This window comes from Gobius niger (genome assembly GCF_951799975.1).
Source record: "Gobius niger genome assembly, chromosome: 1".
In the NCBI taxonomy this organism is placed as follows: domain Eukaryota; kingdom Metazoa; phylum Chordata; class Actinopteri; order Gobiiformes; family Gobiidae; genus Gobius; species Gobius niger.
Window position 1 is genome coordinate 54,485,724 of NC_136852.1, and position 26,579 is coordinate 54,512,302.

Consider the following 26,579-nt stretch of genomic DNA (forward strand, 5'->3'; position numbering starts at 1 on the left):
ACAGAGCCCCTTGTCAACCGGCAAAATCTAGTCTACAACCTGCCTTTAGAAACACACTATCAGTGAATTCTGTCAAAACTCTGAACTCTGTTAAAACCTGCATACAGAGCAGAAATAACACAACACAGTAAAACACTGAACATATAAAATAAATGTGACTTGCATGTGGTCTTAGCAAAGTGTAATGAATGTAATTGTAATAAATCTTTTGAAATCTAAATGACAGCCCAACTGTTCTTAATCATATGTATTTTAATATTTGGATACTTCTACCTGTGTCACCAGTGCCTTTGATCCCCTTTCTTTGCACTTAAACACCACACTAGTTCATTCTTGGAGGCGCTGGCTTTTGGAGAGAGAGAAATCCTCATTAAAAGGCAGTATGCTTCACACAATCATCCCCAGCACTTCAATGCGCTGTCATGCAGTGATGTATTGCTCTGCATGGGGGCTACCAAGGCCTTTATTCCCACTCTCCTCCATGTTTCTCGCTCTCAGCCAATTAAAAGCCCACCGGAATAAGTGAGGAAGTGGCGCATTGCTCAATTTGCAGAAAGGGGCCTGATGAAAAGAGCATGTCTCTTTTGGTCTGCCTCACAGCTGTAGGACACCACCGAAGTGAGGCTTGAAGTCCATAGAAAATATTATTCCCAACTCTTTCACTCCGCAGTCCGAGCACGTCTGCATGCTTCATCGTCAAGTGCCGCTAAGCACACCACTGAATTTTACGTAAATATGACAAGCTTGCTAAATATTGCCAGTCATGTCATTTACAGTCTCGGAGTGACACTGAAGATTATAAAACCTCTTCTGACAAGCCATCAGTCACACATATTTATTTATTTTTGACACTGTTTTAATAAGCCATGAGCAAAGTATCAAATCCAGACTTGAGCAAAGTATCAAATCCAGACTTAAGCAAACTATTCATCCATGAGGGAAAATTGTGTTGTCTCTTGACTTAACAAAAACAAAATAAAGTCATTTTAAAAACAATTTGTAGATAATGAGCTGATGAAGATAAAAAATATTAGAGACAGTAAAATTATACAACCATCTATACAATAAAATGAATGGTGAATGAAAGTCAACTATACTGCTGCTCAGTGTAGTTGACAGGTTCATAATTTCCTAATTCCCAAAAACGATATTTAGTTAGCCTGTAGCATGAGAATATGTAGCTAAATTCAGGTGCAGGATTAAAATATATTACTAACCTGGCTCTAAACGGGCAATAGCTTTACGATGGAAAACTCTTGTGCGACTGAGAGCCTATACACACTTATTATTCAAAACTCACATGCTTGCTTAGCCTATTGTTCAAATGTGGCAATGTCCCGTCATTTAGCCTCTTAACCCCCACCTGAACCAAGCACATTTTCTCCAGTTTGGCTTTACCTAAATCTAAAAGCATCTTTGAAAAAAGTGTCAAAAAACGAGACGCAAGTCAGGATGAAAATGCGGCAAAAATGGATCTAAAAAGCATCAAAAACACAACACAATGAAAAAGTGATGACAACGCAAGAAAAAGGTCTTAGCTTTCAAATGAGGCATTACACTGGCCTACAATCTGTAAGCTCCAGTCAAGAAGCTTTTAGATTTGGGTAAAATCGAACTGGAGAAATTGTGATGGGAGTTAAGAGATTAAGGATTAATTGGATGTTGGCCTATTGTGTTGATGTTTCATATATTTAAATGTACTTTTAAAACTTTGGTTGTACCAGTATGGTATGGATAGTCACTTGTGTACTTTTCCTGCTACTTGAATATCATTGTTGTTATAGCAATAGTTGAGGGTCAAGTAAACCCCATCAAAAAATGAGCGTTGCATTTGTGTGCGCTATAGTACCTTCTGGGTGTGGGAGACTAAGGGGGGGCCTGTACATCTTCCCCCGACCCCTGTGCTGAGCTTGACCTGTTAATTTGTCTCGGTTGTCAGGACGATGGGGTCACGACGTGGATAAATGGCTAAAGAGGAGAAGGAGAAAACGGAGGCTGTGGCGAACGCACAGCGGCCCGGCTACTTCTCATGCTGCCCGTGTCACTCAGCCTGACACCATAAATCTCACTTATTTTCAGATCCAACTGAGACACAGGCAGAAATTACAGGCTCCAGCACATCACCGGGCTCAGCGGCGCGCTGAATGCTAACAGAGAGATCCTTGATAAAGCAGACGGGCAGTTCGGGCTGGAGATTATTGGACTCCTATCTGTGAGACTGTGGCAAGTAACTAAAACGCAAATAACTGAGAAGGACATGGACCGGGGAGGCATGTAAAAAAAAAAAAAAACGACTTTACTTTCAAGTGCCAATACGTACATGGATTCTGGTTATTTTATCAGGTCAGCATTAGATCACCAGAGTTGCTTATATGCTTAACTTCTGTAAACAGATCAACTGTCGCCCAATCAAGAGTGCTTGCTCTGTCCATCTCCCTCCCACAGATCTCAAGTACCTGTAATACATTTGTGAAAAGGCAGCAGCAAGATGAAAAACTAATCTCAAGTCAGTGGCATATAATACAGGATATAATGCTACAATTTACTGTCTCAAGCAATACAATTGAAAATCAATTTTAGTGGTTTTATGGTTCCTTTGTGTCTTGCGGAACAAATAATAAGGATTTAACTCCAGAGCTTCATGTCTTTGTTGCGAGCCTAAGACAGGGTGCAATTGAAGTAAATTGGATCCCTCCTTTCTCTTGTTTGAATGACACGCACAAATGCAAAGGGCTTTGATGTCAAGGTGGGGCTAACTCTCTTCCAGTAATGTTAATTTGACTATTGATTAGCATTGCGTATGAAGTCTTTGTACCTAAGTATTGTCCTTGAGTCTTGCCTTTCCTCCCGACAAACATTTTCATCCGAAAGGTGTCACAGTGCTTTACAGATTACAACAAGATTTAAAACAATACGCCTGGCACAACCTCCTATATATACATTTTATGTATTAGGATTAAATAAATAGATTAGTCAGTTAAAGGTGGGTCTTGAGCCTGCTCTAAAAAACATGAACGTTCTCTGCAGCCCTGAGCTCCTCCGGCAGGTCGTTCCAGAGGCGAGGGCCGTAATATTGGAGTCTTTTTGTTGACTTTAGGAATAACTAGGAGACCCCTGCCGGAGGAGCGAAGGGGCCGTGAAGGTTCGTAAGGTAAAAGCAGTTCTGAAACATAAGAAGGACCAAGACCATTAAGACATTTAAAAAACATTAAAAGAACTTTAAAATCGATCCTGAAACACACGGGGAGCCAATGCAGCCGCCTCCTGGTCTTCGTCAGGACACGAGCTGCTGAATTTTGTAAAAGTTGTAAACCTGAGATACTCTTTTTGGGAAGACCAGAAAGCAGGGCATTACAGTAGTCGATACGACTGGTGATAAAAGCATGCATGAGCGTCTCCGTGTTGGCCCGAGAGAGAATGGGGCGGACTCTGGCTATGTTCTTTAGATGGTAAAAACCTCATCATTGTGATATTCTTAATGTGTGGAATAAACGCCAGCTCAGAGTCAAAAATCACACCCAGGTTCTCCACCTGTGAGGAAGGATTAATAGACAGTGACTGTAGTTTGGGTAAAAGTTTCTCTCTCAGGGCCGATGATTAACATTTCAGTTTTGACCTGGTTAAGCTGGAGAAAGTTTTCTCTAAAATGCAGTTAAAAAGTGCATCTATTGGCCTGGTGTCATCAGGAGACATGGAGATATACATCCTACATAACATACATTTAAAATGAAACATTATTGTGTTGGGCCCACATCCCTATAATACATTTCCAGTTTTAGCCTCCCAGGTAATAAAAAGCGTATCTAGTTTCACCACTGAAGCAGAATCCTTTCAGACACTATCATCTAATGCATCAGTTACTTTACAGAACCCAAGTTACCTCATACATCTGAACAGGCCTGCTTATTATATGGGAAAATTAACATTCGGTTTATTTCGGTTTCGGTTTATTTCGGTTTGGTCATTTACAAATGATTCAAAACATTCAAAACATACAAGTCAAACAATGAACACAACAAATGACCAGGCGCAGGCAGAAGCTAAAGCTTATTGTGCCTGCCCTTCACTTTTAAATCATGAATGCAGCATGTTAATGGTAATAACCATACGTTCACTGAATTAACACAGGTGGACCATTGTCCGCTCCAGAAGCATATTTAATAAATTTTCATTCTGCCAAATATTTTTCCATTATTATTCTCTTGTAAGTATTTTTGAACTGAAACAGAGACGTAGCTTGTTTTAATTCATTGCAGCAGCTATTCCATAATTTAACTCCTTTGCTTGATAGACAGTGTTTTCTTAATGTAGAATGTACTTGCGGTTGATTAAATATATATGTTCCTCTGAGATTATAGTTACTTTCTCGCTGGGTAAACAATATTTGCAAGCATTTAGGGATTTTATTTTGCTTAACTTGGTAAATGAACTTTGCCGTGTACAAATCGACTAAGTCATAGAACTTCAGGATTTTTGATTGGATAAACAGTGAATGACTTGGTGAATTGTAAGGTGCATAATTGATTAATCTGATGATCTTCTTTTGTAATAGGAAAATTGGATTGGTTCCAGTTTTATAAGTATTTCCCCAAATCTCTATGCCATACGTTAGGTACGGTGTGACAAGAGAATCATAAAGTAAATGTAATGCTTTTTTGTTCAAAATATATTGCAATTTATACAAAATTGCAACAGTTTTGGATACTTTCTTTTGCATGTTTAAAATATGTGGTTTCCATGTCATTTTACAATCAATAATCACTCCAAGAAATTTTAGATAATTTACTCTTTCTATCTCATTTTCATTAATATTGATCTTGATCTCATCATTTATCTCCTTGTTACTAAATACCATAAATTTTGTTTTATCTAAATTAAGTGACAATTTATTCACGTCAAACCAATTTTTTAGTTTATATAATTCTCTTTCTACCACCAACACAAGCTCCTTAAGATTTGGGCCAGAGCAATATATCGTTGTGTCGTCCGCGAAGAGAATAAAATTAAGAACATCCGATACTTTACAAACATCATTTATATATAACAGAAATAGCTTGGGGCCCAAAATCGACCCTTGCGGAACCCCACAATTAATTCTCTGTAAGCGGGACACAACTCCACTTAAATTAACGTATTGGAAACGATCCGTTAAATAATGTTCTAACCACGAAAGTGCATTTCCCCTGAATCCATATTTTTCCAATTTATGTAATAATATTCTGTGATCGATGGTATCAAAAGCTTTCTGTAAATCTAAAAATACTCCTAATGCATGTAATTTTTCATCTAAAGATTGTGATATGTTTTCAACCATTTTAACAACTGCCATTGTTGTCGACCTTTGAGCTCTGAAACCAAACTGATAATCATTCATTATATTGTTAACTTCAACATAACTATCTAATCTTTTAACAAATAATTTCTCCAATATTTTTGAAAATTGTGACAACAAGGAAATAGGTCGATAGTTACAAAACAAATGTTTGTCACCACCTTTGTACAACGGGAGAACTTTTGATATTTTCATTTGATTTGGAAAAATACCAGTTTTAAAGGATTGATTACAAATATATGTAAATGGGTGAATTACATTTCCAATAATATTTTTAACTATAAACATATCAAACCCATCATTATCCACTGACTTATTTTTGCAGTCTTTCACAATTTTCAATATTTCATCTTTATTAGTTGGATTTAGAAAGAATGAATTTGATCTTTCATATGTAACCCCAATTTCAATTCCATTATTTGGAATGGGTACAATTTTCTTTGCTAAATTATAGCCTATATTTACGAAATAATCATTAAACTCTTTAACTATTTCTTCCGTGCGACGTATTGTGTGGTTGTCTTTATTAAAGTAATTAACACTATCATTATTGCTTTTTTTTTTGTGTATTAAATCATTTAACACTTTCCATGTTCCCTGAATGTTTTGTCTATGTCGTATCAACAATTGTGTGTAGTAATCTTTCTTACTATTTCTGATTACATTGACTAGTTTATTCTTGTATATTTTGTATTTACTTTCAGCATCTCGTGTTCTGGACTGTAGAAATTTCCTGTATAGCAAATTTTTCTTCTTGCAAGACTTTATAATTCCTTTAGTAAACCATGGTTTCTGCCTATTGCATTTGAATGTGATCGTTTTCAATGGGCAGCATTTGTTGTAGATTTCTAGTAATCTTTCTAAAAAAATACCATAAGCTTCATTTGGATTTTCATAGCCATAAATCTCATCCCAGTTGCACTTGTTTAATTCCATTTGCAGTGTTTCAATTGCATCAGGTGTTCTATGTCTCACTGTTCTTGAGTAGGTAGTTGGACCTGATGGTGGTTTAAACACATGTTGAAAACATGCAAAAACAGGCAGGTGGTCACTAATATCTGTCATTAAAATACCTCCGTCAATTCTACCTATTTCATTTGTAAATATATTATCAATTAATGTTGCTGACGTGGTTGTTATTCTTGTTGGCTTTACTATCACTGGGAATAATGTACTATTATAAAAGGTATTAATAAAGTCTGTGGTCTTCTTATGTCCACCTGGATTAAGCAGGTCAACATTAAAGTCACCACAGACAATGTTTGTCTTATTTCCATTAGAATCTAACGTATTTCTTACAAACTCATTAAAAATATCCAATGGTGATCCAGGTGTTCTATATATACAGCAAACGGTTATATTCTTTTGTTTTTCCATGTGGATCTCAACAGTGACACACTCTAATATATTTTCAATAGTTGTTGACATACTAGCTATTATATTGCATTGCAAACCAGAGTCCACGTAAAGAGCGACTCCACCTCCTCTCCTATCTTTTCTATTCATTGCAAACATTTGATATCCCATTAGTTCTACATTTGCTAATTTGTCTTCGTCCAACCATGTTTCCGAAACAGCTACAACACTAAATTTTGGAAGTGAGTTAAAAAAATCTTGAATTTTTGAAAAATTACTCCACAGACTTCTACTATTTAGATGTACTACAGAAAAAGCATGTTTCATATTCACTCGACTCTTAAACTGTTCTTCAGTATAATAGTGACAGTTAGGCTGATAACACAAATATTTTTCTGGATCTATATCTCTTTCAATGTCATACTTGCTATAATTTGCATCACCTATCTCGTCACCAAGATGCAGTATTGTATTATCTTCATATACTGCCATTTTTGGAGTATAGACTAATGTGACAAAAGAAAAAGTAGGGCACGTATAATAAACTAAATGCTCTACAAGTCCAAACGATAGGCCTCATGTCCATAAAAGAAAATATATCTTCATGAAGTTCATAGACGATTTTTGCAGAGAGAATACTGATGTTCTTATCATGAAAAGTCATGTCGCAGTAATTGGTCTGATCGACGGTATGGAATAGTCTGTAATTAGAGTTACTTGAACTGTTCCAAATCTTGTGTTTCCCTTACCGTGATCACCTTTGATTCTTCTGGCGTCCCATTTGTTCGCACAAGAACACGGCCACTTCTGGTCCATGTCGCCTGTATCTTCTTTTGTTTCCACAAACTCCTCGCTTGCCTCGCAATATTTGCATTCTTTTTGGTAAGGTGTTCGTTAATGTACACGCCGCTTCCCTTTAGCCTGCGCGCCTGCCGTAGTAGTTCATCTTTGCGTTTTCTATTCGCAAAGCGAACTACGATAGCTGGTGTGGCACTCTTTTGCTTATTGGGAAGCAGGTGACAAGCCGATATATCCTTCGTGTCAATGGTGATATCCTTTGTTGCGAGAAAAGTTTCCACTTGTCGCTCCAATGTTTGTAGCTCCTCTGCCGGTGCGTTTTCCCCCTCCATAGCGCGACCGGTGCCAGCTGCAGCTACTCGGGCGTAACTTCGGTGCTTTGTTTCCAATCCATTGATAATTACTTCGTCAACTCGCGTATACTGTTCCAAGTCATCAATTCTTCTCTCTAGCCCACATATGACCTCGTTCTTCTCCGAAAGAAGTACTTTTAGGCTCTTCACCTCATCCAACAGCGTCACTATCTTAGCTTGCTGCTGCGTCAGGGTGAAGATGTCCTTTGACATAGAGTTTAGCGATCTCTTGATTTCTTCCAACTCATGGTTTACTTCCACTTGTGGATCTGCTCTCTTGGGCGGCATATTTGGATTAGATTAACATCAATAAATGACCATTTTAGATCAGTTTGCTCCTCCAGCGTGCCTTGGCGTGCTGCACTCACTCACTGCTGCACTCGACTCACTGCTCAACATAAAAAAGTAAAAACCATCTCTTTATTTTGGTGCAACAACCATGGCGCCTTTGGTAGCCAGATTTGGGTCATCAAATAAGCTTCGATAACTGAACATCCTCATAACATCTACACATCATGCTTTTACTTTTCAGGGTCGTGACGGAGGTCTGCTATAAGCTCAGGGAGACAGAGAGGCATGGACTTGACTATATAAACCTATGCATTTGAGGCCTATATGAATAATGTTTCTTAATGCAGTGGTAGCCTCTTGACTTTAGCGTTTCCTGAATCAATTTAAGGCAAATATTATTCACCAACCTGTAATTCTGATTGTAAAATGAGGCTAGTGCTATGGTAATTAAGTTTTACACAGAGAAAAAATTACTTGTAGCTTTGAAAGGAATATTGACAACGCATAGGCACATTTAGCAGGTTTAATATACTTACATTTTAATTATATGTGGAACTAGAGCTACACATGCCCAGGCTTAGTGGATTTAGTCTTCTAAAGTAGCAATGCTTTCAATTCTATTGCACGTCCCTGAGGTAATTAAGTTGTGTATCTGTAGGTGTTGAGAACATTTCACTCGGGTAGTGCTGTTTCTTTAAATAGGCCTGCACGCAAATATATTACTGTATATTAATGTTGGTAGTAGTCTTACATTAAAGCAGTGCTAAGTAACTCATGCCCCTAGAGGCCAGGTAGTTGCATGGTGTCATAGCATGTTGAGGTTTTTTAATTGTCCGTGAGAGTAAATACTACAATACTACGACAGAAAAGACAAAGGGAGAGAGGGATATTGTACATCCAGTTACACAATGGAGATATTTTTTTTCACTCAAACTTGGCTGTAAATACGAGCGATCGCGATGTCATCACATCCGAGGGCAGTGGTAGGCATTTTATGTTTTAAACAAATTATAAGTCCTATGATCGTCAAAAAACAATGTTCATAAACAGGGCATTGCTTCTCTTGCGCTGTAACAGATCTATCATTTTATAAAACCGTGTTAGAAGCCTGGATGCATCAGCTGTTGCCTACCATTCACCAAAACATCCGTCGAAAATTGCAGAAGTAAACAATAACAGCGATCGCTCGTATAATGTTTTAGTGGCGCTAGCCCGCAGTTAGCTTTGCCTGTTAGCCTGTTAGCTTCTTATTTTTGATTCCATTAGTGTGTATTGGGGCCTCCAGGTCAGAGCAGGGAAAGTTGCAAGTGTGGTTTTCTGAGACACCAGGGGGAGATGACAGACCCCCCAGTCATCCCATCAACACTTGTATTACCCTCAGAGGGACTACGAAAAGGATTTATTAAGGTAAACAAGTTACTTCGTCCTGCTTTAAGCGCATATTCATTGCAGAAATCCAAAAGCAGGTATTTATTAAGAATGTGACTGGTTTTGCTTCAGAAGTGATGTGCACTGTCATTGAATATACATAAATGTCTCAGTTTGGCTCAGGTTGTCATCTTGAACAATGTGTTTGCTGGAACCATCACTCATTGGCAGTCTGCGCTGGCATCGCACGTTATAGCTGGTCATCTGTTTCCACAATCATCTTCACAGGGCTCTCTGTTACCCACACATGTCCTTACGCCTGTGTTTTGATCTTTTTAGGACTCAGAGATCCTGAACACAGCAGTTCTGACTGGGAAAACTGTGGCAGTGCCGCTCAAAGTAGTGACCATTGGAGTGGACGCCGCCATCACAGATGTGTCAGAGCAAGTCTCGTGTGTGTCCACGGATGAAGATGTGGTCAAGGTCAGTAGTACAATACAATAAGTGTACACACATAAAAAAAAGAATTTATGCACATTTTGTAAATATAACACTATGAATATTGTACAACAGACAGGGCTCTTGCTGATATTTGCCTAATGAACGGCTGGTTTACTAAACAGTGAGCAGCAGGGTATCAGCGACATGAGGCTTTCAGCTCATGCACAATGTTTCATTCAGCATGAAGACAGTAATTAATTCAAATGAACATTTCAAGCGCACCTCTGTGATCACTGCCGTCTTATTATTTGTAAACATGTTTATCTCACTTGTAATGTCACCGCTGGGTTCAGTCTTCTCCTCTGGAGTCTCTCTTCAAAGATGAAGTTTCAGGCATGTTATTAAGAAAATACATGAGCTTGTTAGTGTTTCAACATCCAAGAAACAGGAGACAGAGAAAGAGTGTCAATGTGAATGGGAGATTAAAATGCTGCCTGAGCGTGACTTTGTAATAACTCCAATAATAACTCCAATAATTACAGCCATTTGCAATTGTTAAGTGAAATAAGATTATTCCAACAACACAAAGCAAATCATTTTAACCAGTAAAGACCAGCATAATATTTATTTAAAAAAAGTCTTAAACACACATTAGAATCATCCAGTGTTGTGCCCAGTATGTTTCTGCCAATCTTCTAATGATTATTTTAGAAAAGAAAAATCTAAAGTAAACATATGAATAGAATAGAATAGAATAGAATAGAATAGAATAGAATAGAATAGAATAGAATAGCTTTATTGTTTACCAATATTTGTCCAAATATAATAAAAATACATAATACATTAAAGTCCATTATAAAATCAGTTCATTGCAGACACAGCAGCTGCAGACTCACTTCCTCAAAAGAAAAGGAACAGAACAGACTGAGCGACATTAGGGGTGACATGTTTCCAATCTAAATGGCCCACAAATCTCTTTGTGGGCCTTGAACGCACACCTCTCTAATGTTAGTATGAAACTATAAATGTTACTATATCAAAAGTATTTATGAATCTTATTGATGGATGATTGAGTGGGACAGTGCATGTTAATGAATAAACATGAAATATATACATGTAAACATGCCGGATTGTAGCCAAAGGCTAATATCTCTCTGTAGGCCCATGGGTCTGGGTCCCACAGAGGTCACTGGCACATAAACATACATAAATGACAGTATATGTGTATGCTATAAAGTAAGTCAAGGGTTGCTTGTTTTGGTAGAACAGCTTCAGGATCATTGTCCCTAATTTTTTTGAAAACTATTTTTAAACCACTGTAGATTTTTTGCAGACACATGATCAGCATCTGCTGCTGGAGGCAGCCAAATCTTTGGCTTGCCAATTCACACTTGTTAACAGCTGTGTCAATTATTGGTATGCACTTACCAAATAACGCCATTACTCTGATCAAATGTTGGCAGCGTGACGGGTTAAAGTAAATGACAAAGGCATAGAGAAAAACACTAAATAAAGGATTATTGTTTGCAAAAAGGATTATTGTCCGAGAAAGTACATACAAACAATGTCTATCACCAAGATATATTTAGCTTTATTTAGCGCCTGCTTTTTCCTTTTTGTTTAAATCCAATGATTTTAGAGCAGGTTTTGTCAATGTTTTGCAGTTTGCTTTTATCTTTCACAGACAAACTCTTGAACCAGATACCGAATGAAAAAGTTAAGAGGCTCTTTATGCAACAGCAGTAAAAGTTGCAGAGAATCCTTTTATTTACATTAAAAGACTTCAGTTTCCTTAAAAGAAAGATTCTCTGCTGGCTGTGTTTAAAAATGGAGTCTGTATTTGTGTCAAACCGCAACTTATTGTCAATCCAAGAACCAAGACATTTGTACTTCTCCACCACATCAACCACTTCTCCATGAATGACTCTGCAGCCCAGAGAGGATGATGTGGTGCCTCTAAAATCAATAACCATATCCTTGGTTTTTGAGACGTTTAAATCTGTCAGTGCAAGGCCATGATTCATTGCAGATCCTAAAAGTAGGAATTCCAGGACCTATTCTTCTGAATGGCTCGGCAACTGTCCGTGTATAGTATGAAAAAAAAAAACGTTTCTTAAACATAGTCCATGCATTTATTGTCACCATTAAGATGTGTACATGTTTAATTAATTTAAATATTTTTGCTTTTACGTACAATAAATGTGGCATTCCACATTTATTTGAATGCCAGGTAGCAACTACAGGAGACTGCCAATAATGTGTGGGTATCTTGCACAACCATTGATCTGCTCTTGACCAGCTATGCACCTGACTAGTTGTCATAAGAAACTGTGCTATGAATGTTATTAGGTTTTATAATAATGCATACATTGCAGAGGAACAAATCGAACAAATGCCATGAAACACTCAATATCACAACAATGTTAACAAACCTATTTCCAGCACTCAAATAGGCCTTGAGGTATAAATGCCAAGTTCGGATATGAAAGGAACATAATTGTCAGCAGCAGCAGCGTGCTATTGATTAGCTTTAGATCTGATCAATTAGGCTCACATCTCCTCAGGCAGGTTGGGCCGTGTCTCTGCCCGATGCTGGCATAATCATAGCTCTTGCAAAGCCGACAGGAAAAGTGGCAGACTAAAGAACTGTCTGAGGCTCTTGAGTCTGGGCTGACGGAGAGGAGTGAGTGGGACGGAGAGGAACAATGAGGACTGATAAGTAGTGGGCTCTCCGTTGACATTTTTATTAGTTCAAACACACTCTTAGATAAGCCCAGTCTGCCCCACTGACTCGATGGCAGAAGTGGAAAGTAGCTACAGTAGGAACTTTTTTTTTGTTTCAAGTATGAAGGAAGTAAAAGGGAGGAAAGGAAGCGCGGAAGTAAAAGCGGAGAGGAACATGACTTTTTTTTTTACATTTTGCTAATGCACAATGATTCAGCTGAGTATTGAGTTCAGTCAATGTAATAGTGTCACAATCAGAACAAGTTTACCAAAAGATGAAGATTACATTGCATTTTTGCATCGCTGGAAAATGCCGAAGGGTAGTTTTTGTTGTGGCAGTATACTTAGCTTGTTACTTTTACTTCTGTTTTAGTCATAAGGTGACAATTTCCTTTCCCCCTCTGCCTTATATTATAGTACAGTGCCTGCAGAAGCCCTCTCTCTCCTGCTCGCTCACAAACGTTCAAAAGGCTCATTACGCATCGCTGTCAGTCTGGGTTACAATACTGCGCTCCGCTGTGTGTGACCAATCTCCTATTATACTTTCTGGCTGTGCGCTCCTCTGGTTTATTAACAAGGAGGAAGTACCCACTGATCCTGAGTGTATATACCCTGGAGAGCAGCCATATGCAGCCCTTAGTTAACATATAAGTTTTCTGAAACCTGGATCTGGTCCTGAAGGATGCACCACAGCTCGACTAAAGGTTTCCAGGGATCTCAGAGACTTAGGTTAGAGCGCAGACAAATCCACTGTGATTCATGGTACGCAGTTGAATTATAAAGATGTGGTATTCTGATTTCTCCGTGTGGTAGTGCTGTAAAAGGTCTTCAGATGCAGTAAAATGGACTCATATGCACCGATAAGGCTTCAGCAAATGTACAGAGAGCTCTGTAATGGCTTCGGCGTTGTGGATTTGAATCCCAGCTCTGACAAATTGCATTAAAATAACATTTTAATGGTTTGGGTTGTGAAATTAAAAAGGACCTGCAAAAAACCAAAAAGAAAATCTGTCTCCATGGGGATTTATGATGTAATGTGCTAACTTTGTCCCCAAACATAATTTGTAAATGCATTTTTGTGCGAGTTTAGCTGTTCCACATTTCGACCATATCTCTGCAAAAGAGATATTTTCTGTTCAGCTGTATAGTGTTGTTATACCCTGTGTTCTTGTCTACATTGATTTGAAGGGTAAGAGTCTCCCACAAAGCCGCAGAAAAAGTCAGGGGTTATTCTTGACTCACAGAGGACGTCCTGCTCTCGTGATGAATGACTGCGCCGCTATGGAGACATTACTTTAAAAGCAAAAGGCTTTTCTCTGGACTATCTGGTTATACTTCAATGGGTATTGCTGTTACAGTTGTGCTCAAGAGTTCACATGCCCTGGCCGATGGTGCGCTTAACAAGGCCTATGATGAAAAGTGCACTATGCCTACGGTGAAATGTGGAAGTGGTTCGCGGATGCCACTGGCACCAGCAGAATAAAGTGAAGGTTCTGGAGTGGCCATCTCAGTCTCCTGACCTCAATATCATTGAACCACTGTGGGGAGAGCTCAAATGTGCAGGTCATGCAAAACCGCCCAGGAATTTACAGGAACTGGAGGCTTTTTGCCAAAAAGAATGGGCCACTTTACCATTAGATGATATATAGAACCTTCTCCACAACTACCACAAAAGACTCCAAGCTGTTGGTACTTTCTTTCTTCATTATGTTTTAAAAAGAGAAAACTTAGTTGTTTCACCATAAATGGTTTCACAAAAAACACTAACTAAGAGTGAAAAAATAACTTATTATTATTTTTCATTTAAAAAAAAAAAAACGTAATTAAAAATTAAAAAATCCGGCCAGGGTATGTAAACCTTTGAGCACAACTTTACCTGGTGCCTCTGTTGCCCCTTTTTATGAACAGGAGAACAGGTTTTGGAGAACAGCGGTTCCACTGTTCCCCGCCTACTCACTCATGGCTCCAGTCCCACATGCTGATCCCAACCCTAACCTTAACCCACCCTGTTCCACCACAAACCCCTAGCCTTGGCCCTAACGCTAAGTCCTGAGGAACCTTTAAGCACCTGGAGGTACCCCCAACGTAATCACTGTGTCATGGGATTAGAGGGTGACAGACTAATCATGTGTCAGTCCGGAATTATGAGGTAATTGTTATAAAGCATTTTTGTGTCTTGTACTAGACACAGATAACTTTTCCTATTGCTCAAAACATATACAATCAAGAGATCAAGCTGGAGTTTGTTTTGCAAAGATTCAAAGGCATCCTGGCTGCTCCCTACCTCCAACCTCCTTTTCGAGAGCAGGGTGCAAATTGAGGCTTTCATCTCTTCAAAGCAGGACTACAGTGACCACACCACGGGAAAGAAGTCTTATAATCAACAGTGCGTGTATGCAGTACTTTACACCGTGTTTTCTCTCCCTGCAGGTGTCAGACCGGTGTGACTATGTCTTTGTCAATGGGAAGGAGATGAAGGGCAGAGTGAGGATGATGGTGAACTTCACTTATGGATATCTGAGCGCTCAGCTGGAGCTCAGTGTGTGGATCCCTCGGTTGCCCCTTCAGATGGAGGTCTCCGACACAGAGCTGAGTCAGATCAAAGGCTGGAGGGTGCCTATTACCGCCAGCACTCAAAGGTAAACTCTACACCTCCGTAGGTCTCTGCTGCCACTGTTATTATGCCAAAGTGTAATAAGACACTTGAGGTATTTGAGGGTTTTATACTACAAGGAGCTGTTATACATAAAGTAAAAATAACTGAAATGCCTCACATAATTTTCCTTTATCAGTCTCTCGTGATTCTGTTCCATGTGTAGGACCTTACAGATGTGAATTTGATTTCAGCGTGAAAAGTAAGATAATGATCATGTGAGTGAACAGTTCTCAGTGAGTCTGGTAACTAAATAGCTGACCTGCACAGAACGTGCTGTCATTACAGCGACATGATTGACTCGCTGCTTCTTTGGGGCTGAACATTATTAGAGCTGTCTGTGGGTCAGGCCTCTCCCCAGGGGCCTCATCACCATCAGCACCTCTGACAAATGCCACTGTGCAACACTGCCCTGCAACAGAGGAAATCCTCAGCTCTGTCTACCTGAAGTAATTACTGCTGGAACAGGTTGGACTTGGTCGTCCCACGCATGCAGCGGTATGGCTGCTCTAATTACCGTGCTCTGTCCTACTCTGAGTGACAGAGGTACAGCATTCAACCGACGCCAGCCTTGTCTCAACGTGTCTCTCCCAGTTGCGTGCTCCGTCTTTATCAGCGGGGACAGCCCTGTCACATTGTCACTGGCCATGCCAACATGGCAGCTGACGGCACATACTTGTGTTTATTTCTCTGTCTTTAGCCAGTTTTTGTTTATCAGGGCACAACAGACATGACCTTGCCAACATTGTGCCTGTGGTGAGGACAGACAGTAGCTCACTGTGCATAAGCCCACAAGCCACAAACAAGTTGAGGGCCTTTTCTCCGTTAGGTCCTAAAAATGATGGGCCCACTGCGAGGCAGAAAAACACTACAGTGGTGACATCTGGAATCGTATAGCATCGGTTACAGAGCACTCAGGACATGGTATATGTCTCACTTCTTTTCCCCAAGTCCCATGCCTGTGTGAATACATTAGTTGTTTTTTTGAATGGCCAATCCTTTGTCCATAGAGCATGTAAAGTCATTTTGATAACATGCTATGTTGGATACAGTTGAGATGAAGAAAATGCGACAAAATTCTGGCCAAATAACCTTTGACATTGAATTGTCGCAGAAAACCAAATACAGCAAAATAAGACGGCACGCACACTCCACAGGGCACAGCAAAAATAAGCATGACACACACATTATTATGCAGCCTCTGAAGTCAGAGCTGCTTCAAAGGGAACGAAGCGTAAAGAAAAATTGCTTTGTGATGCAGCTTGTTCTCTGCTCCGACTGTGATTTGTTTATTAGGTTAATCTTAGATTAGATTTGGAGATGGCTGAATTTGCTGTGGCATATCACATTCATACTGGAGCTAAAGTGCCCAGACTTTGCCATCAGCTGTTTACATAAAATCTAAAGCACATATCCATGTTACCTGTATGTGTAATATGGAAAACATGCTGTGAATGTCAGCAGCTGGTGAAGTACGTAAAAAAACAGCATTTACTTTTAAATAACTGTGTCATATAGATACATCATGTTTTAAATAATCCCCCTCTGTAACACAGAGAAATGGAAGTATCTACTGTGATGGTGTTTAGTGTTCAGATTAAGTTCAGTGTAGCGAGTGTTATTAGCAGATGTGTTGACAGAGCATTCTCGTGTTTATGAGCGTCCCAACGATGCACAGTTAAGAGACTCCAGAGCCTTAGGAGCTGTTATTTTTCCTCCAACAGCCTTTCAGAGGTTGTGTGTTTTTGTTTTCTTTTTTCGATCTGCAAATGAAACAATTGTCCACAAATGTCATTGTAGTATAGGTAATTGTGTAAAGCTATGTTACAAGCATTTAAAGCAGGTTTGTCATACTCGGGGTAATTTCCTACTGAGAGCAGAACCTCTGTCGGCTGATTTATTACCTCAAGTAATAAAATTAGATTTGCTAGCAACGGAGCAATCAAGGAAGCTATTCAGTAAGCTATAAGCAGGTGTATGCACATTCATGGTGCAGACAGGCTGCTCCTCAGCAGTGAATGAACGACACTAAAGAAGAAGAATGAACTGGAGATTGGACTGATATGCAGACTTTAATTAGCCACGCTTCATCATCAGGTGAACTTCAGAAACCAAACAAGGGAACGTGGTCCCACAATACAATGTTGTAAATGTCCCAGGGTCTCACTTCTCTTAATATTTCATTTTCCTCCCACTGTCCAAAAACCTCAATGTTTGTGGTCCACGACAAATGAGCTGGTTCAGCCTTGCAACAAATATTGTACAGAAAGAACATCCTTTAACTTCATTCGCTTCATTGTGAATTGATCAGCAAATAATGTATTGGGGCAGCACGGTGGAACAGCGGTTGGCACTCGTGCTTCACAGCAAGAAAGGTCCGGGTTTTATTCCCACCTGGACGGGGCCTTTCTGTGTGGAGTTTGCATGTTCTCCCTGTGTCTGCGTAGACTGCAAAAACCAACAACTATTATCAGGAAGATGATGATGATGGTGAGGATTTCAGTAATTGGAGTTTTTTATTTGACCCGCAGGGCGACCCGGGACAGTGAGGATGAGGAGGATGAGGACCGGCGTGGTCGCAGCTGTACCCTGCAGTACCAACACGCTCTTGTGCGGATCCTTACACACTTTGTGGCTGAGTCGGGGCCGCGGGGTCAGAGCGGCTACATGCTGGGCACTGACTGGCAGGTGGACATCACAGAGCTGGTGTGGGAGTTTGTCAAAGTGGAGGACGAGCACATCGCACAGCTCATAGACAGGAGGATCCTGGTGGGGAGAGGATCCGGCATGACTTCTATACAGGTGAGAGAATTTTGTACTTTCCAACAAAACAATTCACATAACAATGTTGATGCCAGTAGATTGCTTTGTTTTATTTTTTCAGGGGTCAAAATGTCGAACAGCAATTTTCATTATAGAGTATAATTTGACTTTCTATTGCAAACTCATTCATGTTAGGGATAGGACGCAAAACAACATAAATATTTTCAGTCCTGTAAGTTGCGCTTCGTGTTTCCTTTGTTGCAGTTACCTTTACCACTTATCCTAACTGTTACTTACTGTATGTGAGTGTGAGTTGTTCTCTTGTTCTCAAACTGTGATACTTGGGCTTTTTCTGGTGGTACTCAGGGGCAGGGCCATCTGTAATTTTAGACTTTATTCATTTTAATTACAGATCCACCCATTAATTACATGTATTTTTTGTAATAAAGTTAAGGTTGGCGTTTGTCTGGTTTATAAAAAAAGTGAACTATAAAAGTACAGAAGGTAAATTGCAATTGAAGTTCCCAGAAGTTTTATTTTTTAATCATACATTTGATATAATTATCCAAGTCAATTTTCTATTTGGTCCAATCTGAAGTTGAAATGAACATAAAAAAATCACTGAGGAGGGCAAAACATTTGCTGCTGTGATCCCAAAAGGTAAAAAGATGCATCCTATACAGTGACAAAGCAGATACTGAACTTCACTAAGTGTGTGACGTCTGTCCTGCCTCTCTCTGTCCACTGCAGAGACTGTGCCTTCTTTTGTAGCATTGTCTGGAGAATAGCTCCAGGCAGTGGGATTTGTGGAGGGAGCGGTCCTTCCTTTTTTATTGACTAACTTCACTGGGCTAAAGGGATGAATATCTGAATACAAAGCCATGGAGGCTGGAGTGAGATGTCTTCTTCTGTCACTTCTCCTGCCGGTGACCCTTGTAAAACGCGTCTATTTTAGCCCTCCCTCATGAAGGGCAGTGTCTTGAGCTGTGACAGATGTTTCTTGTCTTATGTAACATGCACTTGCGCTTAATTTATTACAGTCTCCAAGGGTTTTTTATGATCATTTAACTGTATGGCAGTGGTCGGTCATCAATTCCATTTTCCCCCAGGGCCAGATTTTGAGGGAACTAAAGCTCTGGATTTGGTAACACTTTATATTAAGGGGTATGCGTTAAGTATTAATAAGGTATCAATAAACATAAGTAAAAGTAAAGATATTATTAAGCTTCTAATTATACTATTATCTGTTATACCATGGCCTGGCTTGCATTATTTCCCCGTAATTGGACAGTTAGTCCGGTAACAGATAAATCAGTCATATATCCTCTTCGTTGTTGAACTAGCTTCAGAAAAAAGAGCTTAAAATGTCTCTGTTTCAGATATAAGCGGATTAAACAACTCTATGCGTTAAAACTGTGTAATGCATGGCTCCTTATGATTTAATTCCTACTTGCCAATACTAGTGGGTCATTGATAATGAGTGTAAATATGCAGTTATCACTTCATGCCTATACTTGAAGCTACTTGAACTGGAGATCTATTCGTAGCCTGTATCTACAGCAGCTCTTATGTTATACCTACAGTGCAAAGAGGCCACTAAGACAAACAGTATCCACTTGTGTTATCTCATTGTGCCTGGACTTAGCATTGACAGTGTCTTGAATTTTTAGACTTATCCCTGACACCAGACGTTCAAGCTCCACACAATTAATTTATTTCCTTTATTTTATCTGGCAATATTTATTCAGTAAGCCCATTTCTGTGCTGCCAAGTAAAAATCAACAAAATCTTAAAAGACTTAGCAGGCGTGGTGCTGACAACCTAAGAAGCAAACAAGCTACCAAACCAACCCCAGCAAAAGCAGCAATCCAAGGTGAATAAATACAGTTTGCCTTATTTACACCTGTCTGTCAAATATTCTGATGAGAGAAGATCTACCCAGTACTTGATATGCGGATTTAGCTCCAGTTCCTGTGTGGATATGGTGCTGCTCCCACTGAACTACAGTTTCCATTTCTGCTAATTTCTCCTGGGAAAGACCTCCCGAGCCGCCGCAGTTGAGAACAGGAAATGAAATTGCTTTCATGAACTGCCTATACAATAGATCAGGTCTCCATTGTGGTGTAGTGAGGGGTAATTGTATCAGGGATGTCAGATGTTATTGCAGAGCTGTCACCTCTGAATTTGAGGGACATGCAAATCAAAGTGAATAATGTGTTCTTTCGTCTGTGTTCTAGGTGCTGTCCCCTCTGTCGGACTCGATCCTGGCGGAGAAGGCTATAACGGTCGTGGAAGACAAAGTGACCATCACAGAGTTAGGGGTGCAGCTGGTGACTGGGCTGTCCATGAACCTACAACTCAGCACAGGCAGTAACCGAGCTATACTGGCCACGACAACCACACAGGAGGTGCTCACCAGCCCAAAGCAGGTCAGTCGAAATCATCTCAGAGCAATGAGGAAAAGAAGAAAAGAAAGATAAGGTATTGATAGTGGGTGTTGTCTGTAATTATAGAACTATAAAATGTTTAATCCCATTATACACATCCATACAATTTTTGCACTCACCTGCCTTAAAGGAACATGCCACCGTTTTTACATACTGAGATATGTTCTTACCTGAACATAGACGAGTTGATGCGTACCTGTCTGGTCTTTTGCCCTGTGAGGCAACTCCTGTTGTGATATTGGGCTATACAAAACTATTGATTGATTTGTGCGTGTGCTCAGTCATGCAAAAAGAGATGTTGTTAGCATTTGGCCTTTCCCAGTATATTCCTATGGCTCCAAACGGGGGGAAGTTCGAAGCGACCAAGCTCTTCCACGGGCACGCACAAAGACCAGGTGCATCTACTCTAAGCTCAGGTAAGAACAAATCACAGTATGGAAAAACGGTGGCCTGTTCCTTTAAACTTCTTACACTTTGTGTTGCACGATAGTAGTAATGGTTACCTACATCAGTCCCAGCTCCGACCATTTCCACCTGAACCATCCAGTTTAATAAAGCCTATGGACTAAAATAAACATCTTTTGAAATTTAGACAGACCTTTAAATGGTCGTCAGTTTCTAAATGTTCAATCAAACAGTGTATTTTGAACTTTTCACATTGGACAGATACACAAAAATCGTCTTTGTGTCCTCACCACTATCCACAATCCAGCTGCACTGTCTGCCACTGCCGAAGTTAAGTGTCCCCCTATCTAAAGCCTCATCGCGTGTGTCAGCTTACTGCTTTGATCTGCCCGTCAGCCCTGTCCCCGAGTCCCCCCACACTTTCACTACATTCTTCTTCCACTAAGTTTGGAAGGACAACAAGGCCGTTTATCAGAGCTATATCTATACACTGTAGAGATAAGAGGCAGCTGCAGTCCTCTGGTGTCACTGTGAGAATATAGTGTACGGACCCAGAGGGATTTGTCCTGTGGCAACATTAAAGCTAAATTATGAAATGTTGCAGCAAGTCCCCAGAGTAAATCCGCACCGACGTGAACAATTTTTAATGTTCTGTATGAGCTTCTTCATCTTTCATCATTAAACACATGAGGTAACAAAAGCACACAACAGAGAAAGCCTGCTCGTGACCAGCTTTTTCCATACTGTTGAAACTTATGTAAATTATATATGTAAAAGTAAACTTTTTGGTATCGGAGCTACTCCAGTCCATGTACATCTACCATAAAATGTAGATATATTTTCATCTTTTTCAAGTAGAATACAGTCAATCTATCGGGTTTCTTTTTGTAACAGTTATGTCTTTTACAAAGAGCCACAAAGTTCAATTTAACAGACTTTTGGGTCACGCTGTGCAACAATATGAAAAAACTGACCTCCTGGAAAGCTATTGAAGCTTATACAATGGGGTTTGACTCCTGTGCCGAGAGCCGATTTGAAATGGACGAAGAAATGCAAAACTGTTCTTGGCCACAACATCCAGAACTTCCTGGTTTGAAACTTCTGTGGTTCAAATTTGAAAATCTTCTTTAAACCTTAAAGGGCAGCATGTGTCCTGATCCATAGCACAGACTCACACCCGTTTTGAATTTATTGTTTAATCGCCTGAACAATGATTAAAAAATTTCGGGGCCTGTAGGCTATTTTGGACAAAACAGCTCAGGGGTGACGGGGGGAGAGCAGGGAGAGATATCGGTTACATGAATTATTTTTATGCTGACTTCTCACAAAAATAGTACCGTATACTACTTTTTTTTTAAGATGTCTTGTTGCCATTGATGATACAAAATTGCATTGCTAAAATATGATAATTCCACTGCTGATTGTCCCAATTTGTTTTGCTAAACTCCTGGAAAAGTCAAGATTTTTGGAAGAAAAGCCTGACTTTCCCAGGACTTTAGCATGTGTGAATGTGGCTATAGTTTGGTTTACTTTTGCACATACTGACAATTCTTCAATTCAACATATTTTGTTTGTTTTCAATAGGAGGCCCTGATCAGTGCATGGCTGCAGTTTAGCGATGGCTCTGTGGCTCCCCTCGATCTCTACAACGCAGATTTCTTCGTCCTCACCGCCACTTCTCTGGATGACGAGGTGGTCACCGTGCACCAAGACCCCTCCTGGAAGTGGCCCATTATTGTGTCCGAATCAGAAGGCCAAGGACTGCTGGTCAGGGTGGAAATGACCGTGTGTGAGATGTGCCAGAAATACAAACGCCGTAGTATTTTGGCCGCGGGCAACTGTAACATCCGGGTGCAATTTGGCCGCGATGACCGGAGCAGTGATTATGAAGATATGGAGGCCCGTGGAAGGCCTTCGCTGGACCGGACTGGCACTGGGACCCACTACTACGGCAGCTCTATCTCCGACATAGAAGACGGCGTGTTGCGCAGGGCGACCACCACGCGAAGTGTGATTATGCGGCGGCCAAACGGGGGCAAACTTTCCGACGATAGCAGCCCGGGAACCTTCACCGACTTCCCTGCTCAAGTTGACCTGCCACGTGGACGCAACACGGAGGACGATCTCATGACGGCTCGCGGACTCACGGATTTAGAAATCGGGATGTATGCCCTGCTCGGGGTCTTCTGCCTCGCGATACTGGTGTTCCTCATCAACTGCATATCCTTCACTCTAAAATACCGACACAAGGAGCTGTCGATTGAGGGTCAAGAAACGATGAATCACTCTCACGACTGGGTGTGGCTCGGGAACGACGCCGAATTTCTCGAAAGCCAGATTAGCTTGTCGCCCCAGCAGGAGGAGCAAACGTCGATGATATACTCCGGCAGTGGGCTTGAGGAAGGTAGCCATTTACTCAACGGCGGCACGGCGCAGAAAAACACCCAGGGTCAAGTGCACCGAACGTCCGACTCGGGAAGCAAGGACAGCAAAGGGGACTCACCGACTACTAAAAGGAAGAAGGTGAAATTCACCACATTCACCACGATCCCGTCGGACTGTAGCTACCCCACTGTGAGCACACTGACTGGCAGCCATAGCCAAGACATTAAGTGGGTGTGCCAGGATGTGGAGCTTGAGGGCGCCAAGGAGTTACGCAATTACATGGAGAGGCTAAATGACAGTGCCCTGATGAAGGACGTTGTGTGATCTTCTTTCTTTCTTTGAACACTTGTAATTTGCTCACCCTTTTGCCTTTACGGGGGAAGTGGGTATGTCAGCGAGCTCACACAAGGACTTGAGAATCATACAAAACTGCCAAAGGTCACATTAGTGAATACAAATGATGGACACAGGAAGGATTTTATTTATATTTCCCTTTGTACCATTACAGGGTTGTAGTAGAGTAATAATACTAGACCTAATGCAATTCATGTAAATGGACTGTAACAAGGCTGAAAATGGATGTTTAAAAGTTTGAAAAGTGTGCACATTAAAACTCATTTGAAGTTTTGTAAAGAAAAAAAATCTGCATCTGAATTTTAATGCCACTTCTATTTTCTGTGGTAAATCAAAGGAAATTTCCGTGCATGCAAGTGGGAGCACAATCCAAAGCACAATTTTCCCAATGATCGCAGAAGTGTCAGCGAGCTCATTGTGTACTGGCAGACTTCTTCAAAACATTTCACTTTTGATTTTTTTCTGTTTTCCTTTCAGTATTAGTATCCAGAGAGTGTCATCTTCGTACTGGACGCAACATTGCAAGGCCGCTTGTTTGTGAAAGTCCTCAGGGGTGAGATGATATTGAAATAGCTGCAGTGAAGGGAACAAGACCGCATCACACGTCTATTTGGATTTTAGTCACACGGAAATCTGCAAGAGCGTACAGCATGGTGTAAACTATGCCGGTGAATACAAACTGAGACGTATTTTTAACAATGCAAAACTACATTCATTAAACATTGAAATAAACTGAAAAAAGTTGAATAGTATTTCATTTTTAGAAAAGAACATCAGCAGCATCTCCATAAACAAAGTCTTTTATTTTAAGTCTTCTCTGCTCAAATCTTCAAAATGTGTCATAATGTGTTATGCCATCAAAGTGAGCTTTTTTTCTTGTGAAAGTACAACATATTTCAGTTGGAAAAAATAAAATAGCAAAACTGCATTTGCATAGTGTCCTCATGTTTTAGATTGGGCACATGTCATGGTGGCATTTTTCCTGCCTAATTGCAAACCATAGTCTTCAGATGCGACCAGGCTCACAGATTAGACAGACCATGGACGCACAGAGATCCTCTGGGACGATGTGGACTCACACGGGGATAATGACAGGCGAAGTGGAGGATGTTTACGTTTCGCAAATGAATCTTTTATTACTCTGATAATTGCACAAATAATGATGATCTGTGAAAAGTTCCTAAACAAAAGCAGCCGGCTGAAAAATTGCGTTTTGTTCATTGAATGTTATTATCGTCACAGCGGTGTCGGCTGATTGCTTTGCATTTTCCGTGTCCTTTTTCGTCAGTGAGAGAAATGTTCACATTATGTTAACTGTTGGCACGGTATGGATCAGATTGTTAATCAGTGATTCAGAAAAGGGAGGCACTTATGCGCAAACTACCTGAGTGTAATTAGTGACAGCATTTCAATCAGTCTGCTCTGTCAACACTCACCTCAGAGCTGAGGGACCGCATATAAAGTTCAGAGACTTTTTTTCTCACTGAACTCGCTTAGTTAACTTCACTTGACTGGTTCTCTTGGGCAACATTGATCCTTCGCATTTCAAGAGCATTTGAGCGCTGCACAACTCAACACAAGGGTATATAAAAAAAAAAAGAGTGGTGCGCACTGAATGGGTGCTGCTGCCGGATGCTCTCTCATCGAATGCAATTTCTCCATCTGTGAGATCAATAAAGTATCATCTTATCTCATCATCTTATCTCTTAAAGGAGCTATACCTGACATTTTTTCTCTTTTTGTAGGGTAACATTATTCTTGCCCCATAAAAGAATGATGATGCGTGAAGTTTGCATCGCATTATGATTTGTTGATATTGTGTATGGTCAACCTAAATAGCCAATATGTGAACGAAATGGGCTTTACCTTTTTCGCCACATAGTGACACCGAAGGACGGTTGTGACGGTAAAAATATAAATTTCGTCACATTTTGACTTAAAAGGTTCCAAAAAAAAATATTTTTTTTTATTAATGCAGTCCTTATATTTGAAGAGTTTGGTGGTGCTAGGCTAATGCTAGGCTAGCGTATTCCTACGGTAACAGCTAGCCTGCATTAAAAACAGTCCTGGACCTGAGGTAAATCACTTTAACACCAGTCTACCGATATAAATGTCTGTGTCGATAGAAAATATTAACCATTTTGCATTTAGAATAACTTATATTTGAGCAGCATCAGCATCGTGGTTGTATAAGCTACGCACCGGCGGAGTGATCTGCTAGAAAATAGTCCCTCAAAATAAAGGTAATTCATGTGATGCAAGGTCAGTTATATTCCAAAGATTATTCTATGGACACAGACATTTATATCGTTAGTCTGGTGTGCACTGTGGAGTGGGTCAGACTGTTTTTAATGCAGGCTAGCTGATACCGTAGAAATGCGCTAGCCTAGCACTAGCCTAGCACAACTAAACTCTTCAAATATAAGGACTGCATGAATTAAAAAAATATATATATCTCCAGAAATCAACAGCACTGAAATGAGGCCCTATGTCAAAAATCCTGAAATATCCCTTTAAAGATAACACGAAAGAATATAAACTCGCTTAGAAAATAAATTTTGCTTTGCACTGGGTATTCTCCAGTTCGTTTCTATTTTCTGTCCAAATGTTAAAATCATGTTAATACATTATAAACAAGCTACCCCGGCGTGTGCTCTTCAGCCACCACAACACAGCAACATATTTGTGCACTCGAGCTGAATTGCAGAGTTTTTCTGGTCCCAATCTGGGAGTTTCATCATTAAGCAAATTGCCCATTCATTTCATAAGATTTGATGCGGCAAAATGAGATTAGCTGACAGATATCAAAGTAATACATTAAGCTTATAAAATATTCATCGCACTGCAAAAAAAAAAAGGAAAAAAACATTTGGTGCGATATTCCAAGGCAACACACTCTATGAAATATA

At 40.1% G+C, this 26,579-nt stretch overlaps 1 protein-coding gene across 1 annotated transcript in view; it reads left to right on the forward strand.

Annotated features, from left to right (window-relative positions):
* The window catches only part of LOC306979549 (transmembrane protein 132C), a 129,535-nt gene extending 105,077 nt beyond the window's left edge, over nt 1-24,458 (forward strand). Inside the window, exons 5-9 of the mRNA XM_079578536.1 lie at nt 9,838-9,981; nt 15,094-15,302; nt 17,848-18,118; nt 20,317-20,508; nt 22,516-24,458. Coding sequence (XP_079434662.1) covers nt 9,838-9,981; nt 15,094-15,302; nt 17,848-18,118; nt 20,317-20,508; nt 22,516-23,640 — 1,941 coding nt within the window. The 3' untranslated portion in view covers nt 23,641-24,458. The remainder of the gene's footprint in view (nt 1-9,837; nt 9,982-15,093; nt 15,303-17,847; nt 18,119-20,316; nt 20,509-22,515) is intronic.
* Nucleotides 24,459-26,579: the final 2,121 nt, after the last annotated feature.